General features: G+C 58.1%; 1 protein-coding gene across 3 annotated transcripts in view; it reads right to left on the reverse strand.

Moving 5' to 3' along the window:
• The window catches only part of CSNK1D (casein kinase 1 delta), a 33,529-nt gene that overhangs the window by 1,057 nt on the left and 8,087 nt on the right, over positions 1 to 24,385 (reverse strand). The window contains exons 3-10 of one of the 3 annotated variants that reach the window (XM_074344059.1): positions 12,582 to 12,730; positions 12,032 to 12,260; positions 11,542 to 11,712; positions 11,033 to 11,181; positions 9,158 to 9,329; positions 8,466 to 8,605; positions 5,483 to 5,546; positions 2,422 to 4,460 (exon numbers count right to left, since the gene is read on the reverse strand). In XM_074344059.1, the coding sequence (XP_074200160.1) occupies positions 5,514 to 5,546; positions 8,466 to 8,605; positions 9,158 to 9,329; positions 11,033 to 11,181; positions 11,542 to 11,712; positions 12,032 to 12,260; positions 12,582 to 12,730 (1,043 nt within the window). In that variant the 3' untranslated portion in view covers positions 2,422 to 4,460; positions 5,483 to 5,513. Of the gene's footprint in view, positions 1 to 66; positions 219 to 2,421; positions 4,461 to 5,482; positions 5,547 to 8,465; positions 8,606 to 9,157; positions 9,330 to 11,032; positions 11,182 to 11,541; positions 11,713 to 12,031; positions 12,261 to 12,581; positions 12,731 to 24,385 lie in introns of those variants that run through there. The other 2 variants (XM_074344057.1, XM_074344058.1) reach the window with 2 other exon arrangements.

The following is a 24,385-nucleotide window of genomic DNA, read 5'->3' on the forward strand; positions in this document are numbered from 1 at the left end:
GGCCGCCGTCTGCCCCATCCTCCCCACCCAGCCCCGCTCAGCCGCGCCCAGGGTACCCACACCCACCTGCCCTCTGGCCATTGGCGGCCTGCGTGGCTGGGGGACCGGTCGGGGCCGCTGGAGCGCCCTCAGTAGGTGGTGCGTCGAGGGCGCTGGGGACGGCAGCGGGCGCCCTGGCGGGCCGCGTGCAGCCGGAGAGACGCCACGTCCCTGCTCCTCTGCAACAAAAAGCAAGCGAGAGCTCACGTCTCGAGCCCACCACGGAGAGGTCGCCCTGCAGGGCTGCTGCCCCGTGAGCTCTTGGGTACCAGGCACCTGCCCGCTGCCCCCTTCACACCCTTTCTGTCCCTCTGTCTCCAAGGCCAGGGCTTGGGCTGTGGGTGGTGCTGGAAGTCACAGGGGTCGAGTGGCAGCCCCGCACCTGCTGACCTCGCCCCATGTAAGGTGGGCCAGGCTGGGCCCCTGGCAGCCGGAGCACAGCCGAGCCGTGAGCACCCCCGCTTGTCAGGTCTCAAAGGGACAACCCCACCTATGGTCTCTGTGACCCCTACCTGAACTGGGGGGAGCAGGGAGAAGGCAAGTGGACGGCCTGCCTGTGCCACCTCCCCAGCCGCCCTCCACTCATCACCCCCGTCCCCTTCTCTCGAGGTGATGAGCTTGGCCTGGCTGCTGCTGGCCGTTGGTTTCCCTGGGTACCCTGGCCCCAGCTGTAGGTGGTGACTGAGCCCGAGGAGCCCACACTGGGGTGCCCCTCATTCTCACCCCAAGCTGCCCCATGCGTCCCCCTGGTTTAAGTGTCCAGGGCCCCCCCAGGCTGGAAGCTGATCTGTGGGGCCTGGGAGGGCGACCAGACAGTCTTATCTGCCTAGTTTCCTGATTCTGGGTGTTTCCAGCTGCGCCCAAGGCAGAGAAAGAAAACTCCTTGTGCTGAGGAAACGGGCGGCCGCAGGCCCCGGGCCCCAAGAGGAGTGGAAGAGTGGTCAGTGCTCTGGGCAAGGGGGACCGGGGGCCATGGACGGGGCCGCCCCTGCCCTTAGACGTTCCGCCAAAGAAGACCCCTCCCCCCAGTGATGCAGACGCCCGGGTCGAGCCCACTCCCACGGGCCCTAGGCCCCTGCCCCTCCCTGGACGGCACACACATACCACCTTAAATCAGAGGTGGGGGGTACATATGAGCCAGGCACCCTGGGCTGCTACCGCCACCCTGGCCAGGCCTGGGGCACTTGCCACACACACATGGAAGGGCCCTGCACTGGGAGAGCCTGGCAGGAGAGCTGACCCTGCCCTCCGTGGCTGCCCAAGGGCTCTGCCAACAACGGTCTGGGAGACAGCATCCAGAACCTTGAGGTTCCCAGGTGACGTGCCCCTGTAACCCTAAACACCCCTACAGGCAGTGGCGCCGAGGGGGGGCTGCTTCCAGAGCTCCCAGCAGAGGGAGGCGGGCAGGACAGGTTGGGGCCAGTCCTCCAATGCAGGGTTTTCCAGGAGGAGCTCCAGGCACCCCTCTCAGTGGGACAGGGCCTGGGGGAGGGTGGGAGGCCGGGACCCAGAGCCCGCAATGTGGGTCACAGGGCTGGGCTCTCCGTGTCAGGAGACTGAGGTGACGAGGGGGCCAGGGAGCAGGACAGGTCGTCTGAGCTGGGTCCAGGTGTCAGCAGGCTGGGGTGACGAGGCCAAACCTCAGGGACCACCTGGCACGGCTACACTGGCCTGGGAGGGACCAAGAGCAAGTCAGCACGGGGGTGGGGGTACGCCTGCCCCCGGGTCTCCAGGGCAGGAGCACACCCACTGGCACGCACACGGCCAGTGTGTTCAGCTCCAGGGATGAGTGGGTGTGGAGCAGAAGTGCTTGGTCAGCACACAGAAGCACATCTGTGACTGAGGTCCCCGGCAAGAGGGATGGACACACCCACAGCCCAGGGCCACACCTCAGGAGGACGCGGGCCCAACCGCCTTCGGGGCATCCGGGGCTCTCAGGGAGGCGGTGTCTCGGGCTTCAACAACTACGGGGGAGAGGAAAGCAGCGGAAAGCAGCGGCCGTGAGCTCAACAGGTGGACGGACGCTGCCTGTGGGGAAGGGACGGTGCCTGCCAGACCTGAGTCCCTGGGTCCCAGCACGGGCTCACTCGGGAGCCGCCCCATGGGAACCATGTGCCGGCCGCTGCGCTGTTCACTCCCTGGAAAACCTCGGGGACCTGGGGCCGGCCCTTTGTGAAGGTGGGGCCTGTGCGCGGGCTGCATGGCATCAGCTCTGCCACGTCCCCGTCTCACCCACCTGCTCCCAAACAGCTGACCAACCTCACCAAGGGGCTTCAAGAGGGCAGACACGAACGCCAACTCAGAAAATTAGTTTTCACAGTTAATCTACACCCGTCAAAACTCAAGCTGACGAAATAAAGACCACGTGGCAGGGGCGGAGAAGAAAGGCAGAAACCGTCATGAATTTATTATTTACACGGTGGTTAGGTACACAAGTACAGTGGGCGCACAAACGCGCAGGCCCGAGACTGGCCACGGACACACAGGTTGATACAGACAGTTCTCACTCCGCTTCCTGCAGGTCAGGTGGGGAATCAAACATGGGGCTTGTGGGCACCAGCTGTTCACATGTCCACAACCGCACTACTGAGGGCTCAGGGTTGGAGCCCACATCCCAAACGCCATCTGGCAATTTCAGGCAGCAACCTGGATGCTAACACCTCCCCAGGAGGGAAGGTCCCCTCTGCAGAAGGCACTGGGCCACAGTGTAAAAGCCCCCAGCTTGCTCTGACTCACCCAAGTTCCGCCTGCATGCCCAGAAACACAGCCCCACCTGGCCAAACGCCTACACCTGATCACTCACAGCACAGCCAGCCCAGGACTCAGAGAGAAGCGAACAGCTGCATTCTACATGTCAACACAGCAGTCAGGGCCCGCCAGCATCCCGGGGCTGTGACTTTGGGGGCAGGAAGGGAAAACGCAGATGGGGCACCTTTCAGGTCCCTAGCTTCCCACGAATGCCCTGGTGCCAAGTAGCACACGCTGCAGCAGAGTGACAGGAAGCAGCAGGAAGGAGCCTCAGGACACACAGGCTGCACCTCATCTCCTGTCTACTGGCTGCCACCACCTCTGCAAGACCAGGGGGCGTCTCAGGAGAGCTGTTCAGAGGGTCCCTCTGGGAAGACTCAGCCCTGCCCCCTTCTTGACCTCCATGGGGTTCACCTCGTCCCAGCACAGGTCACAGAAGTGTGTGACCCCCTCACCCTCCCGGACAATCAGGTCGTCAGGGTCACCTGCTTCTTGGCACTTCAGAGAGGATTCCCTTGGGCCAGCCAGCCACTCTGGGCAAAGCCAGCATCCAGCAGACGCCCCGGCCCCTGGTTTTGAGCACACAGATGTTAGCACAGATGAAGGGCCAGCCTGCACCGGCAACACTGTCTGTTCAGAAGACTTTCCAGGTTCAAAGGCATCGAGGCAGCCACGGCCAAAACCACCACACACAGCCCGAGGAGGGGCCAGCGTCTCTCAGTCCGCATCCGCTCCCGAGGGTTGGCAACACAGCGCAGTCTTCAGGGCTCCTCGCTGCGTCCGGGAAGATCAGCCCATGGGCAGCGCTGTCTGGAAGCACCCGCTGCACCCGGGGCAGCCGCGCTGTCTGGCCGCTCTCATGACCAACCGTGAGGATCTCGGCGCTTCCGCGGCGAGCAGGCGTCTCAGTTCCCAGTGGGGAAGGGGGAGTGATGGCCAAGACCAAGTGAGTGAGGTCACGAAACAGCACACGACACGCACAGACACACACGTCACTTACACACGTGTGTACACGTGACAGTTTCTGATGAGAAAACCCCTCTCCGCGGCGGACCACACAACACAACACCACGAGACGCGGACCCCGGAGCCCACGTGCTCCACTCCCTGCCTCACTCCTCTACGCGAACTCCACGCCAGCGTCGGCTTCACAATTCTTTAAAGTCAGCATCTTTTTTAAGACCGCAAAAACAGACATGAAAGAAACGATAAAAAGACAGATTTCTTTACACAGATTTAAGCCAATAATTTTTAGCAAAATGATACAAAACTGTCTTAACCAAGTAGAAGGTCGGTGGGTACAGTAGACTCGGCAGGGCCCGGCTGCACCGGAGGGACTGAAAGACTCCTGGGCGGGAGTCTGACTCTCCGCAGCCGCCTCACTCAGCTTCTCGTCCCAGCCCCGCTATCACCGTGTTCCCGGGGGCCTGGTACAGCCCCCGGCGATGGCAGCGCTTGGATTCTGTCTGGTTGGGTGTGTGTTTGGTTCCCCATGGGCGTTGCCGGGTGGGTGGCCTGGAGCTCCCGGTGGTAACGTTCCGGTTCTAGACCGGGGGGGCGTGTCACTAGTAACAGAGGAGATCAGCCATGCATCGTCTGCCCTCACCGCAAAAGGAGAGTTCTCATCGGTGCACGACAGACTGAAGACCACTGGAAGCCACCCGACCGGGAATCTGTCGGAGCCAAAGCACAGGAGGTCAGCGTGAGGCCAGGGGAACGGAGCCAGGCAGGCTTGGACACAAAACACCAAGGACAGCGCCCTGGGAGGGAGGGGACACAGATGCCACCTAGCCCCACTCGCTACACGCGCGCCCCTAGCCACTCCGGAAGGTCCCTCTGAGGCCAGGACACGTGCAGCAGGAAAGGCGAGAGAAGACAGGGAAGGAAGAAGAGCCATGCAGGCAAGGAGGCTGGAGGCCACAGGGCTGCCAGCTCACGATCGGTCAGACCAGAGTCCAAGCGGGGAAGAGATGCTTGCCCCCAGCCCCCTTCCTGCCAAGTAACCTGCTGTTCTGAAATCAGAGACCGGGCCCCGCGTGGTGGGCACTGGCACTCCACCTGGGACGAGACGTGAACACGAGCCCCCATCAAGAAGCTGCAAGAGTGCAGTCACGTCACGACCGACAGAAGCTGCGAGCCCCCAGCTGGGAGGAGCCGCCAGGAGGGGGCCCGGCTCGGACAGCCAGCCACGCAGCGACGGCAGGGAGCAGGCGGCCGTGGCTGATGGGTTAATACAGAAGAGAACGTGGACGAGATGCTGGGCAGAGACCGAGTTCAAAAAGAAAAGCAAACAAGGAAGACAGAGATCGATGCTGAAAGAAGAGAGATGACAAAGCCAGGACAGCAGAGACCACCCAGAGGGCCCCACGCAGCGGAGCCCCACTGAGCGCGGCCCACACGGCGGAGCCCGGCACGACACACCCGCACGGCCACGAGCGTTCTGGGGCCACTGGGCCGAGCCTGGGCTCCCAACTCCAGACCACTGTGGGGCACAAAGACCAGCGGACAGCGAGCAGGATTCTGGGGCCACCCCAGACTAGAATCCGCATGAGAAGACCTGGGCAGAGGCCCTTGCTTGACCTGCAGCGCCTGGCATGCAAGCCCAACCCCGCAAGCCCCCGGAGGGCGAGGGGCCGTCGGCTCCCACCCCGCCCGATGCCTGCCACCTACTGAACCCCGCCAGGCGCACACTCACCCAGCGCTGCCTTCCGACGGGAGACGTGCAGCTACTTGCCGTGGTGCTCGAAAGGAATGCTATTCTGAGGTGGGGGGAAAAGACAGCTGTTGGTAAGGGTTCCCCAGGCTGGACCAGAACGTGAGACCCTCCTGCATCTGAAGGTGCTTCCTTGCCTCACCTCAACCAAGTCTGCAAACACAGGCCGGGCTGCTAGGGGGACCCCAGGACCACGCAGGAGCTCAGGCTCGCCCCTCGAGAACGGCCCCCGGACACACGGCCGCTCCTCGAGGGTGGGTCTGTCAGTGATGCTGACGAGGGGCCAGGACAGACCCTGCCGACCCCTTGGGCAGTAAGAGAACCAGATGCCCCGCGGCAGCCCCTCCAGCCGCAGCTCCCAGAGGCCTGTGCTGGGCAGGTGAAGAGGACAGCACCTCCCATGACACACAGACTGGACACAGTTCCTCACAGATGCAAGGAGAGGACGCGGCACAGACTGCACTGGGGGGTCACGGATTAAAGTCAGTCGGTCTGAAAGAACACCAGGGACCAGTACTACGTCCCACCGACAGTGCTGGACCAATGAGCACTTTCTCACAAAGAGAAAAACGTCACAAACAGGTTCACCCACCAGGAGCCCTTTAGTCTCCCCAATTTTCTGGCTGGAGAGGTCAGACTCCCAGCCAGGAGCTGGGAACATGGGACCGTGGTCCCGTGAGAAGCACGTGGGGGCGAGGAGGAGCAGCCAGGAGACAGGGCACGGGTTGGGGGGTGGCAAGAGGCTATGCACAGTCCTACTGAGGGTGAGCTGTGGCCTCGGACTGGGAGCCCCGCACAGGACACACCACCTCCTCCTTGGGGCGCGGGGGCCGTACAGAAAGTGGGTGGGAAGCGCCCCCACCGGGCGGCCGTGTGACTAAGGATGTGCACGTGCAGGGCTGCGGCTCGACCAGTGCGTCCGTGCTCCCCCTGTCCCCCCACTTTCTTAGGGGGCGGTGGTGAGAGGCCAGAGAATTGTAAAAGCTGGAGCCTTGGTGGACGGGGAGCCTTTCACAGTCTTTCAGAAGAGCACTCAAGGGTGACCAGGAGAACCCAAAGGGGAGAATCAGGAGGGCACCAGGGACACACCCTCAGGGGCTGTGTCCTCAGCATGAAGACCCTGAGAAACTGCCGGGGGTGACCAGGGGAAAAAGCGAAGGTGCTTCTGCAGGGCTACACCACCAAATCATATCTCTTCGGAGACCCATCCCTACCACTCAGGCCCACGTGAAAGGGGAGAAGGAGGGAGCGCGCACACGAGCGAGCAGACATGTCTGCGAGGTGGGACCTCGGGGCTGTGTTTGGTCGACGCCTGGGGCGGGGGCTGAGGCTGCACCCAGACCCTCGACAACCCAGCACCCTCAGCACCCTCTCTTTCCTTTCCCTCAACGGTCCTCAAAGCAAAAGACATTCTCCCATGTTTAAAAAAGGGCCTGCACCTTCCTCAGTCTCTGCTGGCCCAGGCATTCTGGGGCCACAGAGCCAGCAGCACACAGGGCTCGGGGACCCCAGGGCTCGTGGGAAGCAATGTGAAGCCTTCTCTGTGCCCCGTGGTGAGGGAGGGAGGGTGGGGCCAGGGGCCAAGAGAGGTCCAACCGCATTGCCTGGCCAGATCCCAGGTGATCAGACTACCTGTATCTTCAGTCTCTGTGAGAGACAGCTACCCTGTAAAAATCACCCATTTCCAGTAGAATCACCAGGAAATCAGAAGTGTCCAAGAGGAGAAGGTGTAGCTCAGTGGTAGAGTATGTAGCTCAGTGGTACCCAGCATGCACGAGGTCCTGGGTTCAATCCTCAGTACCTCCATTACAGATAAATAAATAAAAACCCAGTTACCACCCCCCCTAAATAAAAAATATATTAAAAAAAAAAAGTGGTAAAACTCTTACTGCTCCTGGTCAAGGGAAAGTGGTTGGGAGCAAGCCCCCCCCCCCAGCCCGGGCACGCCTCGTTCCTCTGCCTGAAGCCCAGCTAGACTGGACGCCAAAGGACTGCGGTCCTGGTAGTGCTTGCAGCCCCCGCCCTCCTAACCTGCACGCTCAACCCACCAAATTCACCCACAAGCTACACCCAGTGCCCCACAAGCGCTGGGGGGCCGGGTACCACATGAACCCGAGTGTCACAGTGAACCTGAGGAGGGCTCGCCCAGCACACAGCCCAGGGCCTTCCTGAGACCCTGCCCTGCCCAGCAGATACCACAGGGTCACCCGACCCCACCACCCACAGGAAGGGACCCCAAAAGCTGCTGGAGGAGAAGTATCAGTACAGAAAGGAAGAACTGCTCTGTCAAGAAAGGTGTGTGGTGAGTGCAGCCCAGTAACAGCGGCAGAAGAGAAGACGCGGCGAGCGGAGGTGGTTCTGGGGCCCGGGCCGCACCTCGCGGGCCTCGGAGCGTGCTCGCCGTCAGAGAGGAGACGGGAGCTCCTGCCCTGCGACACGCAGCCAGGTGCCAGGCTCTAAAAGGCCCCTGCCGACCACAGCACGCAGTGACTGCCAGCAGCACGCCGCCCCCACCCCCGATGGGCGCTGTGCTGGGGGCAGGCCCGGCTGGCAAGGACCAGGACAGAGTCTCCAGGCGGGCGTGCCGGTGACTGACGGCACGAGCAGGCGGGCGCTCCCCACCCAGCAGGGAAGACGGCCGAGCCTCCCAGACTGGCCTGCGGCCAGGGCCCCACGGAGGGCAGCAGAAGAGAGAAGTCCCCATTACATGTCCCAGCACAGTTGGGGGGTGAGCCCTGACCCCGCACAGCCAATCACTGAGATACTCAAATAGGGCCGAACAGCACCGAGGGGGCACCTTTCCCCCCGTCGGTTCAAATGCTCAGAGATGGGGAGGAAGGGGAGGAAGGGAAGGAAGGGAAGCAGGAAAGCCTCTGAATCCCTCACCCACCCCGGCCTGGAGCCAGGAGACCAGACAACGCGGAGAAGTCAGAGGCCCGCAGCATGGGGCCTGCGGGGCGCGCACCTGTGAGGTGGACATGCGGGAGGTATCTTGCCGGCCTGTGAGGTCGGACGAGGAGATGTTGACCGGGGCGCCGCGGTGCAGCCGCATACTCACTTTCCGCTCTCTTTCCATGCCGGACACGGGCCGAGGAGAGGTGTTCGCTGGCAGAGAGGAAGACAGAGGCAGAAGTGAGGCCTCGGAAGGCCCCCCCACACTCCAGCATGGGCTCTCCACTGGGAACTGTGGTCGAGCAAGGACGCCTGCAGCCTCGGCACGGGGCACAGGACATGCTGCTGCAGCCCAGTACTGGGTCGGCACTAGCGACGCCAGCCTCGGGCCCGAGGAGGGTCACGACAGGCCCGTGAGGAGGGAGGGGTTCGTCGGGGGCTCTCCTTTCGTCACCAGGAGAACGTGAACAGCAACAGGGCTTGCAAGGAACTCAGCCCTTCAGGAGACCAACGAGGAAACAGATGTTCCCAAAGGCGCCGTCCCAGGCTGTTCCCGGGCCCCTCTAACCTCGGGAACAAGAATCAGCCAGAACAGGAATGCACACAGCTTGGCCCACGAGGCCCACCCGGTCCCCAGTCCCCACTCCCAGAGCCGGCTCCCCGCAAGGTCACACTGGAGGGGCCAGAGCAACCAACACACAGAACAGAAGCTGTTGCCTCAGAGCGGGAGGCTGCGGCACATCCAGCAGCCCCAAGACCACTCACCAGTGTGTGAGGTAGGGGTGAGGGGTGTGGGAGGAGCCACTTCCTGTGTCCCCCTCAGCCGGCCAGAGGCCGTGGAGGGGAGGCCGCGGGTGGCTGGATTTCGGGAGTGTCTCAAGCGTTCCTCTCGGTCCCGGCGTTCCCGCTCGGCATCGTCAGCTGCCCGGCTGGCTCCCTGAGAAGGAAAGAGGCAAAGACCTTAACTGAACTGGGTTTGCTGAAAAACCACCCCAGGCCTCTGGCTGCGAATTGAGCCAAGAAAACACCAGGGCATTGGGGACAAGACACGAAGCCATCTGGAGCCACGCACAAGTCCAACGCTCCTCCGCTGGACAGCCCCAGGCCGGTCCCGCACCCCTGCAAGGAGCAGAACAGGTGTCTCGGCCCTCGTCCCAACACAGCAAAAACCCACACACCAACAGCACCCGTGGGCCCTCTTCCTGAGCACCACAGGAATGGGCACCCATCTAGGTCAGAGGTGGCCGAACAGCACAAGTCGGGAAGCCTGTGAGGCAGGCGGGGGCGGCAGCACTCGGTGGGCTGAGGGGTCCAGCGGAATGCAGAGCCCCGGCCTGCGCGAGAGTCACATCGGCGCACACGCGAGTCGAGGGGCTGGCAGCCGGGCCTGTCCCAGGAAGGCGGTGTGGCGAGCACCGCCTCAGCCAGGTTTGCTCCTGCAACAGCTTGTTCTACATCGAACCACAAGCTCGGAGGCACCTGATTTTAAATGGTGACGCGAAGATTAACTGTCCTCGTAAAGGTTACCAGCACTTTAAGGCAAGGGTGTAAACTGAGCCCTCGTGGGCCAAAGGCAGCCCGTCTGTTTCTGTAAATAAAGTTTTCTCGGCATGGCCACCCCAACTTATCCCCGACCGCCCCGCAGTGCTCTGGTTACCAGTCAGGCGGTTGCAATGCCGTGCAGATGGGAAAGCTGAAATTATCTACTGTCTGGCCCTTCACACGAGAGGTCTGCCGAGCCCCTAAGAGGGATGACGATATCAGAACAGAGAACTTCAAGTGGCTCCGGCAGAAGGCCCACTCTGATGTTCAGACTCCAGGCGACCTGTGGCACCCTTCTCCAGGGGTCGGCCACCCTACCAGAGGGCACAGGCCAGGTCCAGGGCAGGTGGCCCTTGCTCCGGAGGCAGCAGCCACCCCTGCCACCGGGTCCCTTTACAAGCACCCCTGCACGGGCGAGGCCACGGGTACGGCCTCCTGCTCTGCATCCTCTGAAGAGGAGGTTCTGTTCCTCCATCACACTTGTCACCCTGGAAAGGTGCCACTTTCCGTCTTAAGCTCATAACTAAGTAGAACAAATTTTTAATCAAAGAGGTAAAGTAAATTCCCCCAAACCCTGGAATTCCAGCAGTGGTGCCCAAAGATTAATTAAATTCATACAATGGACCCAGGAACAGACGGCCTATTCTAGAAGGGAAACAGATTAAGGTCCAAGCTCTGCCCTCTCCACACCCTCAGCCCCAAGCAAGCGTATCTGTGCTCACAAGCTCACACCTGAGAAACCAAGGAAATCACATGAAGCTCATCCCAGGACCAAACGCACGCATAACACACAGGCCTCCCCAGCCGCCTGCCCCCTCGGAGGCCAGGCCCCAGCACGGGTCTATACCCTACCTCACGGCACACACACACCCTTGCGCAAGGAACGCGCAGGCCAGAACAGCCCCAACGCCTCGTCGTGATGTGGATCAAGTGACCTCAGTGTCAGGGTAGGAGCCCAGGCTCTAGGCAGACCTGCACTGCAGACTCAGCCCGTGCCCTGGGAGCCCCAGTCCCCAAGCCTCAGCCCCGCTCGGAGCGCCCCGGACGGGCCGGGGAGCCCCATCCACAGAGAAGTCGCTGGGCCCGCCGCACACTTACGAACTTGAGCATGTTCCAGTCGAACACGTAGTCGTAAGAGAAGCCCTGCCGGTGGAAGAGGTTGCGGAAGAGCTGGCGCAGGTAGGAGTAGTCGGGCTTGTCGTCGAAGCGCAGGGAGCGGCAGAAGTTCAGGTACGTGGCAAACTCAGCTGCGGGCACCGGGACACCTGGAGGTAGCTGGCGGTGCCGGCTACGAGCCGGCGTGGCGTCGCCAGCAGGACCCCTTCCCCCCAACACCACAGGCAGGCGCAAAGGACGGAGCCTAAAACCCCAGGGAGGGGCGGGAAGGACGGGGGTGAGAGAACCCAACACCACGGGGCCCTTATGCGGCGGGTGGGCCCACGAGAGCAAAAGGAAAACTCCAAGCTGCGGCCCGGGGAGGCAGGGAGCCCTAGGGCAGAGGGATGCAGCCGGGTACAGAGCAGACACCTGCCTGCTCTCCACGCTCCCCGCCACCACACAGGACCCTCCGAGCCTCGGAGGGCCCCCCGCCCGCGCTGGACACTCACAGGGGTAGCCTTTGCACAGCACCTCGATGGGCGTGGACATCTTCTTCTCGCTGATCCTCTCGTACTTCTGCCGCTTGGTGGCCGCCTTCAGTCCCTGCCAGGGCAGCGAGCCCAGGTTGAAGTACATGAGCACATAGCCCAGCGACTCCAGGTCGTCCCTCCGAGATTGCTCTGGGAAGAGAGGGCAGTGGTCAGGGCAGCGCGGGCCCCACAGATGCTCCCTGGGGCAGGAACTCAAAGCCCCAGGGAAGAACACCTCAACTCTTGTTTCCGAACGAGTCCCCATGACGTCCCGGGAGGCGCCTCACACTGAGATGGCGACGGCGTCACAGCCGCCTGCCAGGAAGCCCCGCAGCCCACAATGCAAGGTCTCAGGGCCTGGGAGCCAGTCTTTGCCACAGAGGGTGATTACAGGCTCCAGATTGGGGCCTCAGCGGGGCTGGCTTTCCCCAAGCTGGGAACAGGCGCCCAGGCCGCTGGGGGAGCTCACCGATGCCGAGGTGCGTGTTGATGGAGGCGTAGCGTGCCGTCCCGGTGAGGTTCTTGTTCTCGCGGTAGGGGATGTGCTGGTGGGTGCGGGCGTCCCGGTACTTCTTGGCCAGTCCGAAGTCGATGATGTACACCAGGTTGCCCTTCTTGCCCAGCCCCATGAGGAAGTTGTCCGGCTTCACGTCCCGGTGGATGAAGTTCTTCGAGTGAATGTACTCAATACGACTAATCTAGAGGGGAAGCACGGCGAGAGGTCACCCCAGAGCAGCGGCAGCCATGGGGAAGCAGCCCAGCACTCCCGCACCCTCGGTTCAGACAGGGGACTGAGCTGACCACCTCCAGCCCCACACCGGCTCTCAGGGAAGTGAACAGCCCATAACCTTATGTGACGCTGTCCTTTCGGGGCCAGGTCCCCAGGGAACCCAGGGCCCATTAAGGAGCTTCCGTTCTCTCCCGCTGCACAAGAGGCACTGAGGCAGAGAGAGCAGCCCTGGCACCCCACCAGGCTGAGCGCCCAAGCTGCCCTGCTCTGGACAGAAGTGAGCTCTTACCATTTGGTCAGCAAGAAGCAGGACAGTTTTGAGGCTGAATTTCCTGGAGCAAAAGTTGAAGAGGTCCTCTAGGCTGGGCCCCAGCAGCTCCATCACCATGACGTTGTAGTCCCCCTCCGCCCCGCACCACCGGATGGTGGGGATGCCCACTGTAAGAGAGCCACGTGTCAGCCCGCCTCTCCACCCGGGGTGGGGGGGAACCTGGCCCACCTGCCCATACGCTGTGACCGCTGCACAACAGACACTGACCAGGGTTAGGCAGGAGCAGTCGGAAGTGACACAGGGAAAGAACATGGTGCCAACTGCACAGGCAGAGAGGGGGGGACAGGGGCTCCGGAGAAGCGGCAGATATCCCCCCAACACCCAGCTTCCCCCTCGACGGTCATCCTACAACAGCGCAGGCGTGTGTCACAGTGCGTGTGTCAGCGTGTGAACCAATACTGACCAGTCACTAATCACAGCCTATTCACGTTTCTTCCCCCTCTTTTATTACACTGAAGCACAGCTAATCCACAACGCTGTGCCAGTTCCTAGTGTACGGCACAGTGATTTGGTCACACATGCGCACATGTATCCTCTTCCATGACACGTCATTACGAGACACTGAGTACAGCTCCCTGTGCAACACAGCAGGTCCTTGTCCTTTATCTGTCTTATATACAGCAATTTGTATCTGCACGTCCCAAACTCCCAACTGACCCCTCCCCGCCCCCACCCCAGGGTCCCCCAGGAGACACAGTCCTCCCGTCTCCTCTGGCCCCTCCCAGCTGACCAGGCTGTGCAGGGTGCCAGGCAGGGCCCTGCAGACCGCCCCTCTGCAGGGGGTCTGCTGCTCTCCCCATCATCAGTCTGGGCTGTGGGCTCGGGGCAGGGACACTGCGCAGGGAAGCGCCTGCCCGCGCGTGCGCTCAGGGTCCTGGCTGTGGGTGTGGAGGCGCCTTTGCCTGTGGCTGGGGCTGCCGCCAGGCATCTGCACCGCAGGGCTCCCCTTCTCTCACCCCATCCCGTTCCCTCGGGGGTGGGGGGTCTTGCACGCAGATTTCTCTCCCCTACCTACTCAGCACTTTTCCCACCAGTACGACCCACGAGTGAGCGAGCGTCTGTGTGCTCCGCCCCGCGCCCTGGTGCTCCGCCCCCTACTCTGCTGCTCAAAGCGCCCCGCCTTGGCTGCTGGGTGCTCCTCAGTGGCTCCTGTGGCCCTGAACTCCTGACTGCCGCAGGCTTTGTTTGTTATGAGCACTGCCTTACTTTCTGACACTACAAGATGCTAAATATTTTTAGTCTAGTTTCATAAGTTTTGGTATCAATAAGGCAACCTCCTTTCATTTCTCCAGTTAAGTATTTTAAGAGTACGTTTTACATTATCACAGGAGAACAAATTTAACAAATCCTTAGTTTATAAGGCATGATGTAACATCAGGCCGCAGCCCACCACTGCACACAGACCAAGGACACCCACAAGTGACCCGCACCGTGCGCGCCTCCCTCCCCTCCCTCCTCTCACACTGCGCCCTGCCCCGCACAGCACTGCACCCCGGCTGCACTCCTAACAGCAAGCGCGCCGTCTATCACTTCGCTTGGAGGACAGAGCACATTTCACCTTCCTTCTGTCATCTGACTGTTCAGGGTTGCTTTTCCTATCATAAAACAGTGTGCTAAGCATATTCTTATGCACGTCCACTAGTGAAAATCCTTACACGTGAAATTCTCATTCGAATCTAGTCCCACGTATGACAAACACAGGATACGAACTACCTGACTGCACCAGCCACCGCAGGATAACCGCTTTACAACCCCACCAGAAACGAATGAGTTAGTTCCTACTCACGTAAGAGTCTTTCCAGAGTTCTTAAGTTTCATCAATCGAGTGAGTGGCTATAAAATGGTGTCTCAACGAACTACCTGGAATTTTTTTATTATTCATTGGCAGAGCATGCTTCCTCTTCTCTGAAATGCCTATGCATGTCTTTTGTCAATTTTTTCTATGAGGGTGTCTTTTTCCTATTTATAACAGTTCTTTTATAAATTCTGGACACTAAGTATCTTTGTTTTTACCTGAGGCAAGTATCTTTTCTTAGTTAACGGCCTGTTTTCTTACTTTCTTTTGCTGCAGTCTTTTGATGAAAAGAGGTACTAAATGTTAGCAGAGATAAACGCACCAACCTCTCCCTTTATGAGTAACGTTTCTGGCACCCTACGTGAGACCCTGAGCTCAGAATCAGGAAGAGATGTTACTTCTTAAAAATACTTCTACTTCCAGCCAAGGTGGCGCAAGGGGGACCCCACCCCCCTCACGCCCACAACAACCAGGAAGCGTGAACAAGCGACAACATACGAAAAGACACAGGCTTCTAGGCACTCAGCATGAGGCAATGAATGACACGGATCCCTCAGGCAGGACATGCCCCTGTCCTACCCGAGCACATGAGCAGAAAAACAAAAACGAAAGTGATGAAAGTAACTCAGCTCCATCTCGTAACTAAGCTGAGGCAGACTGGGAGGAGGGTAAGGTACCCAGCACACAAGGACGTGAAGCCGGCAGCTAGAGACGACCAGCCAGCAAAGAGGCAGAAACAGGACCCACCCCGCAGACAGTTGACACTAACTCCGATGTCAGAATCAGCACAGAAGGGCAATAAAATAATTACGAACACAAATTCCATGTCAGAAACAGTTCAACAAAGGCACGCACGAGAGAGACAGAGAAGACCCGACCTGACTTCTAGAGATGAAGACCACGACATCTAAGAGGACACGGTGCTGGGTGACGGCGCACGACGGAACTGCTGGGAAAGCAACAAGAGCCCAGTGGCTGTGGGACAGCGTCTGTGGGACAGCGTCAAGGCACCTGCCGTCTGTGTAACTGCAGCCCTGGGAGAGGGGAGGAGAGGGCAGGCCCCTGAAAGGAAGCGCTGCGGAAAGCAACAACCCTGCAGAGCTGGGGAGCTCGACAAGCCCCAGACGCGAGGACCGTGAAGAACAGGACACTAATGCACCTGACGGTCAAAGCGCTCACAACTAGTGATGGACAGATCATCCTGGAAGCAGCCAGAGAAAAAGAAGACACATTCGCACACAGCAGAGGAGCCCCTCTAACGCCTGAGAAAAGACCTGGCAATCTGCCCCAAAACACCTCCGCAGAGACATAATGAAGACATTTTCAGATGTAAGAAGCTGAGGACTCAATTGCCAGCACACCTACACCGTGACACATGGACATCCTTCAGGCAGGAGGTGGACGCTGCCACGTGAAGTCAGGGCTACAAAGACCAATGAAAAGCACCGGAAATAACAACCTAAGCACACGTATTTAAAAAAACTATATAAATTTACAAGATATGACAGATTAAACAAAAATAACACGAGGCAGCGTCGCAAGGGCGGATGCGTGCCAGCTCAGGCTCCGCTCCGCAGGAGGTGGCCTCCTGCCACTGGAGGACGTGACTGACCCGTCAGCGATGCACATGGTAAACCCTACCTCGGCCACAAAACAACAACACGGAGCGAGTTCAACAATTCAACACGGGCTCATCAGAAGAAAAATGATTAAGAAATGTAAAAAAACCTTGATTAATCCAAAATAAGGCAAAAAAGGAGGGAAAATGAAACAAAGACCAAATGAGACAAAGACTAACAGCAAACCTAATCTTGCCATTAGTCACGCTAGTGGCGTGTGAACAGTCTAAATGACCCAAACAAGGAAAACCTCTGCGGACGAGACAGAAGAGCAAGCACCAGCTTGCGCGCCGCCTGCAGTGATGCGCTTCAGACACAGCAGGTCACAGCTGCACAGTGAGTCCGCACACCAGCAGCAGGCGAGGGGCAGAGGGCTGCCGCGTGGGCTCCTGGCGCCGTGGCTGGCGCGGAGAGCTTCCGGGGAGGTCACCGCCACCTCACTGAAGCCGGCGTCCATCCATCAAGAGAACGCAACAATTCTAAGCACTTACGCAGCTGACAACAGAGCTTCAACATTCACGAAGCAGAATTGCAAGGAGACAGACAAGCCACAACCTAGCGGCAGACTTCACGAGGTCCTCGCAGTAGCAGAACCCACCTCCTTCTCAAGTGCACACGGGGCATTTATCCAGACACACCTCACTCTGGACATAAAACAAGCCTCAGTAAAGTCGTCAGAAGGGTTCAAGTTACGCAACACATATTCTCTGAAGAAGTGAGTAAGAGCTCTCTGGAAAATTCCCGAGGATATGGAAGCTAAAAAATACACCTCAAAATAACCCATGGATGAAGGATCAAGTCAAAAAGGGATGAGCATCTGAACTACATGGAGATGAAAACATATCAGGACTTATGAATGCTGCTCCAGGAGGGAAATTTACAGCCACGAAGCACCTCTCCTGGAAAAGACAGACCAACGATCTCAGCTTCCTCCGTAAGAAGATAGCTAATTAAACCCTAAGCCAACAGAAAGGAAATAAAAGATCACAGCAGAAACCAACGAAACAGAGAACAGAGATACAACAGAGAAAGTAACTGACACCAAAGCTGGTTCTCTGAGAAAATTATTGATCAATCTCTCAACAGACTGATCAAGAGAAAACAGAAGGCACAAATCACCAACACCAAGAGTGAGAGGTGACCTCACTAGGTTCTAGAAACATTACAAAGCTAGCAGGAAGCGTGATGAACATCTTCATGCCAATACCCTCAGTAACCTGGGTGAAGCGGACAGGTCAGAGACTCGCCTGCCGCTTACAGCGCGGCAGGACCCAGTGCGGTGTAGCAGCTTCTGAGAGGGAAAACAGGAGCCCACTTTGGACTCCATTCCTACACACTCCCCCAGGAGGAGGGGACGAGCAGCCACACAGACACCTGCACAAGAGCTCGCAGCAGCTTTGTCCGGAGTACCTGCAGGCAAGTACTCAGCTACTGCTGAGCTACAACCCGTCCAGAAAATCTGAAAGCTGCAGCCAACCCAGCTGCCCACGAACAGGTGCAAGACAGAGACAGACACACAGGGGAATACCTCTCAGCAACGAAAAGGAGTAACCACCAATGCACAAGTGAAATCTCAAAAATACACACAGTATTACTACTCGTACAGGGAACTCTAGGAAATGCAAACTAACTTAGGGTGACAGAAGCCGAGAAACGTGACCTGGGGACAGAGGGCGGGGGCAGAGGAACCACAAAGGGACCCAAAAACCTGGAGGGTGAAGGGTATGCACACCATCTTGATTATGGCAGTGGTTTCCCGAAGGCACACACACCGCAAAACTTCTCAAATGACGCGGTCAAAATAGATGAAGTCTGTTACACCTCAATGATGGCGATTTAAAAAATCAAGGTGCTCTTGTCTTGCTCTTCACAGTGAAATCTCCTGCTGCAGCTGGAAGTGGGTTTTGGGTGAGGTGAGGCAGGACTCCCAGTGTCCTCGGCACCGTGTTCAAAAGACCCCTCCCACCGATGGTGACACCACCATCTGCATGTCCCCAAGTGGGGGGCACAGCACCGTAGTCAACCACACGTGACACTCCGAACACTGACACAGCCCACACTCACACCTCCTCACCTGCGTGTCCCAATGACGTCCCTCACAGTGGCCCCCTACCCAGCATCCCATCTAGGACCAAGCACTGCCGTGTAGTCCCCATGCTTAGTCTAGAACAGTTTTTCCACCTTTCACCACAGACATTCTGAAGAGTTCAGGTCAGTTTTGTAGAATGGTTCTCAATTGGGAATTCAACCTGAAGTTGTGTCTGCATCCATCTCTGACCTCCGCCTAAGCCCATCAACACCAGAACCGAGGCTGCAAAGTGGGACTTTCCAACGGTTCCGTCTGCACTTCTGCGGAGCTTCACTGTGCATGAGCACACGTGTGAGACTCTGGACTCAGGAGTCCTCCTTCCCTCCTCGTGTCAACATCCGTTCCTCATTCTGTGGCTCTAACTGTCCCAAGGCTGGCCAACAGATGCCGCTTCAAGCTCGCTCCCGTGTCCTCTGGACTCGTGCCCCTCGGTTTCTGAGCACCTCTTTCCTTTCAGCCACGACCTGCTCCAGATTCGCCCTCTCTTCCTGCCCCACCCTGGGACCTCAGCTCCTCTGGGGAGGGAGTGATTCTAGAAGCCCCAATCCGGGTGCTGGGTTGTCACTGGCTCCAGGCACTTTCTGTGAGTGTGGTGTTCCCGTCTTGGTCACCCCGTCTCCCGGGGAGAAGAGCCCTGCTAGGCTGCAACTGGAATCTCACTGGACTCAGAGCAGCTCTGGGAGATGACATCTTGCTGAGTCTTTCTCTGCATGAAAAGAACGTCTCCACTAGTTCAAGTCCTCATCAGCATCCTCCAACAAAGTTTTTTATTTAACTTTTTTTTATTGTTATAGTCATTCTACAATGTTGTGTCAAATTCCAGTGTAGAGCACAATTTTTCAGTTATACATGAACATAGATACATTCATTGTCACATTCTCTTTCGCTGTGAGTCACAAGATCCTGTATATATTTCCCTGTGCTACACAGTACAATCTTGTTTACCTTTTCTGCATTTTGAAATCCCAGTCTGTCCCTTCCCACTCCAATAAAGTTTAATTTTTTTTCCTTTTTAAATTGAAAAAATTTTCTTTTATCCAATGACCTTTTGAAATTCTTCTGCACACTGGTCACACCTGGCTTATGATTTATCCCTGTTCCGTTTTACACTACTGTAAAGAGTATTTTAAGAACCATACTTTGGTCTCTGGACTTCACTGGGGCCAGTAACCACCTGTCCAAGGTCTAGGGGCCAGTGACCATGGGCTCTGTGTCCTAACAGCTGTTTGCAGGTTAGGGGCAAGGAGCCACAGCTCCTGTGGCTCCTCTCCCAAGGGGCAGAGGAGCCACAGCTGCTGTGCAGGGCCAGCACCTGGAAGTGGGTCACCATGCACTTGGGGTTTAGCTTCCTGTCCACGAAGAGCACGCTGGGGTCACACTTGACCTCCAAGTCAATGTCTTTTGAGCCCCCTAGTCAGCTGCACACACAAGGCTTCCAGAGTTTGGAGGGCGAGGCAGTGGAGCTGACCTTTCAAAGTCTGCCAAGGGTCTGGACTCACTCGTCTAGCGCCCTGGTGGGTGTTGTGTGTCAGGAGTGAGAGGTACCGAGGGGCAGGAGGAAGACGGGGGGAGACAGGCTGGGGAGGATATGGGGAGGTCTAGGCCAGTGCGCCAAGGAATCAAGCTGCTGCCCCCGCCACAGCACACCAGCCACATGGTGGCCCCAGCTTACAGGCAACGCCAATCTACTTCCAGGAAGAGGAGAGTGCAGCTCTACGAGGTCCAGAATGGAGCCACAGTGAGTGGGGCAGTCTTCTGTGCTTATAAGGGTTAGAGGAGCACAGTGGGGAAACAAGGGAAACGTGGGTAAGGGCCTGGCCTTGGGTCTCAGGCATCACCCTTGGCAGGGGGCGGGGAGGGGCTCTGCGCAGGTGCCTGAGGCTGTCAGGGGCGTCCCCCCAGAGCCAGTGTATTTACTGGAGTCTTCACCCCAAATTTATAGCTTTTCAAAACGGCACTGAGAGATGGCTTCTCTCTAAAGGATATGCAGTGACAATTACTTCTTGTGTCGGAGCGAGGAGATTAAGTGCGAGATAGGAGCACAGGCCACTTGCTCTCCGGGAGGGGCCCTCAGTGCTGAGCAGGGTTTCCACACTGGCCTCCTCCGGACCCAGTGCCAAGGCAGGGTGGTGGGGCAGGGTGCAGGGGGCCGCTGGGCAAGGGGTTCAGAGGAGGGGCTCCTGCTCACCCGCTCTGGGCCAGCAGCACTTGCTTGCTGCTCCCTGGGGTCCCGCTTTCTCAGGATGCCAACTGCAGTAACTGTGTGTGCATCACCCGTCCTGTGTGTTAACTCTTCCCTCGATGCCAACGTTCTGAGGACTTCGGTCTCCGGTGCACGTTCAGGCAGGAGTGCTCTCGGGGGAGGCGGCAGGGGCCCCGGACTGCACAGCATGCGTACCTTTTGATGCCTTGCCACCGAGAACAATTTTTTGGAGGCCAGAACCTGATGAACCACCTCACTTTTGCCGATGAGACCTGGCTTCTCTGCCCCAGTGTCCTCTCGAACCCCCTCCATCTTCAGAGTTCCACGGGAGATAGGTCTGAACCATGCGGCCCCGTGACTTGATCTGCTCTGACTGGAAGACTGGGAATCGGCCTGGACAGGGAGGGCAGCATGGACAGGTCAGGAAGGCCGGGGCCGAATGAAGACGCCGCGAGGAAGCCGAGGCCGGGGCAGGGTTGTCTGTGATGAGGGATCCCGGGTCCCAACTGCCAATCTTGCTGCCCCTCCCCGGTCCTTCATCAGGGTCCTGTGTGTTGGGAAAAAACAGTTTGAAGGGTACCTCTGCCCACCCCGAGCTGCTGGGTGGCCGTATGCAGCAAGGACCAAAACCCTCCACCCTTGAGGCTTCCTGAGACCTCAGCGAGGGCTTCTCCACAGTGCCTGGCGCCAGCGTCCTGCCCGCAGCAGCAGCGGTCAGTGTCGGGACGGGGTGGACGTGTGGAAGCGCGGGCGGGGGTGTGAGTGTCTGATGCCAGGTTCTGCCACCCAGCTGCTGCCCCTCTCGTTAGTCTGTGGGGGCTGGAGGGGACTTCATGAGCCACTAGGTAGCCTCATTGGTCTTCCCCCATGTTCTTCTGGAGTTTTGTTGTTTATAAACTTCATATTGTATTGAAGAAAAACAGCCAGACACAAGGTCCTGCACCAGGCAAAGGATGTGAAACGCAGACTTGGGGGAGGCCCTGTCAACGGGGGGCCTTGAGCCATCCTTCCTTCTGTGTTCCCTTCTCCTATTTCAGACCAGATACTCTGTCCTAAAAATGCGACTCCTCCCCCAATCCCTCCTCTACCCCCCCGAAAGGCGCACACACCTGCACACTTAGCATGTGGGGTGTCTCCACAGCCCTTCAGTGATTTGTGCGAAAGTGCCGAAGAAGTGGGAACACTCTGCGCCCCGCTCCCAACCTCTGGAGGCAAGACCACCCCGACTGATGACAAGCACATGGCTGCATCTGGACGGGCCAAACCTACATTCACCTCTCACCCCTGGATAGAGAGAGGCAGGGCGGCTTCCATGCAGGAAGTGGGGTCAGGAGACCAAAGAGAAAGGTTACTTACTGTCTCTCCAGGTCACTCAGGAAAGTCTGTGCAGGTACAAGAAATTTAGGTCAAAGTGGCCACAAGACTGTTTAACAGGAGGCAGACAAATGTAACTCTATGTTCATCGCTCGACGCTAGAGCTGTGTTTGGCATCTAGACTTTACAAGGAGGGAGGGGTCTGCCCTCTCCTGGACCCCTCCCCTTGCTCCTGGACCAAAGGAGACTCAGCCCCAGGCCTGGAGGGCGGAGACTCGGCAGCTGGGCCAGCACTTCCGCTCGCCACTGACACGCTGACCCGCCCCCTCCCTGTTCCCTGTCACCTACAACTGCTGGTTGTTGGCGAAATGAAATGAACTGATTTTACATTTTGATCTTAAACTACAGGGCTCAATGCTCTAACCTATGCAGAAAGTTAGATTGTGTGCAAGTAACAGTTTTATTTCTTCCTTCTCCATTCTTATCTTTAAGTCCCTCTTCTGTGCTAGCTGGGACACCCTGGGTCACACTGAAGAGAACAGTAACGAGGCTAAAGACAACGTGGGTCCGACAGGGGCCCTGACATCGTGCAGGTGGGGGCGTCACCGCGCGAAACCACCTCAGGACGTGTCCCTGCGGACCCCGCAGGCCAAGCACTGCCCTGGCCACGAAACCCAGCCCCCCTCCCAGACTGTGCACCAGGAGACAGGGACTAGGGAGTCGTTAAGGCACCACTCTTAAGAGCAGAACACTGGAAGGCAGCCACGGCTCAGCACCAGGAGGGCTGCTCACGGAGACAGAAGAGTCTACAAACAGCAAGAAAGCCACAGAACTACCGCTGTCAACACGAAAGAACCTCAGGAGCACAGTGGGTCAAAGAGGACAGTCGCAGCACACACCCAGCAAGACTGTATCACGGGTACTCAAGAGTGTGTGAGCTGAGAAGACACGGGCCTCACTGCCCATCCGCTCTGATGGTCCACCTGGCACCACCGACACGTCATCCGTGGACAAGGTGCTCGTGCTCAGTTCTCCAGCTGGAAGAGGAGGATGCTGCGTAGCCCGCTTCACCCTAAGCAGACTGTCTGCAAACTAAGTGGGGAGGGCCCAGGAAGCAATCAGCTATAAAGCCACTCTAAGAGTGTTCCCACAGCCTGTCCACAGACTGCTGCTCGGTGGCCTTGGACACCTGCTGCAGCGAGGTCAGGAATGTGAAAATGCACCTGCTGCCAGAGTGCTGCCCCAGGGCTGGTGCAGGACACCGAGGCTGCCAGGGCTGGAAAACAGCCAGCAGAGGCCGCCCTGTACCCAGTCCTGCCAGGGACACGCAGCTGCCCCACCCATGCACCCTTAGGATGGGAAATGTGTCACTTGGACTGTGACGTGTAGCTCTGCACACTTGACACTTTTCCCTCATAGGGTCCAAAACACACACTTGGGGGTGAGAAATGAGGGACAGTGCCAGTAAGTGCCTTCCATTTAACTTGGGGGGCATTTCAGCACAAATATGGGGACTCGGGGTTAACACCAATACAATTTTTCCTAAAGTGTTCGGCAACTCAACCTGAACACAACTGTAAATACAACTGCCAAACGTTTCTGGGCAACATCATCAGATTTTTAAAAACAAAGTTCTTACAGGCTGATAAAGGAACAAAAATTTAAAGACAAACTAGGCAAGGGCTGAGGGGCAGGCTGTGGGCTGCAGGGGGCCCAGGGGCGTCCTGCTTCCTCCCTCATGCAGCTGGGGGCTCTGGGGTCCACTCCAGATTCCTGACACCCACGAGCTACGTACATTCTCTGGAGCCATGCACTGCTGCGTAACACAGGTGAGGGCTGTCTGCCCAGGCGGCTGAGACACGGCGAGATCAGGGGGAGTGGCTGCTTCCGCTGCACCGGCGGCCCAGAGCCTCCCCAACCCTGGCCGGGGTTCTCTCACACAAAGGCCTCCTCTCCCCTCCCACATCCACTGTGGGCCTTAACAGGCAGCAGCTGTGAACTAAACTGTCTCCACTAGGAGCTTCCTGGAGGAGGACATGGTCTGAAGATTTTTGGGAGGGTATCAGGATTGCAAAGAGCAGGCAGCCTCTAGGGCTGACGGTCCACTCGGTTTGGATAAAAACTCGGTGTCCACCCAAGTCCTTCACCAACATACTAATTTACAATGATTTCGGCTATTTCAGGTTTTCACCCACCACACCAGCCAGATGTGGGGCATATTCTTGGACACTGACCACCATGGAGGGCAGCTACCCTCCTTCCCAGGAGCAGACAGCTGCCTGCAGGAGTGGCTTGGGAGCCACAAGGCTCAAGTTCCAACCTGTGTCCTGTGGAAGTCACACAGCTGCAGTTTCCTCACTCGTAACGTGAGGCTGATGATGCTTGCTGCACACAACTGTGTGGCAGAGAACACGCCAGCCTGCGTAAAAGTGCTTTTAACGATACCTGACACTAGCGTGTGACTTTCTTTCTACTGAGGTAAAACTCATACATAACGTGTTAGTTTCAAGTGTACAACACAATTCAATCTTGGTGTACGCCAAAAAGTTATCACCACAGTAAGTCTGGTTGCCAAATATCACCGTACAATCGAACCCCCGCACCCATTTCATCCCCCAACCAAAGCGTGATTTTTTCCTAATGCCGACCCCTCCCCAGGTGGCTTGAGGGACCGAGCGCAGCAGCCCTCTCTAGCTCAGCACTGCAGGGCCACCACCAGAGGCAGCTCTGGGCTCTGAGCTT

This window comes from Camelus bactrianus, chromosome 16 (assembly GCF_048773025.1).
Source record: "Camelus bactrianus isolate YW-2024 breed Bactrian camel chromosome 16, ASM4877302v1, whole genome shotgun sequence".
Taxonomy (NCBI): Eukaryota; Metazoa; Chordata; class Mammalia; order Artiodactyla; family Camelidae; genus Camelus; species Camelus bactrianus.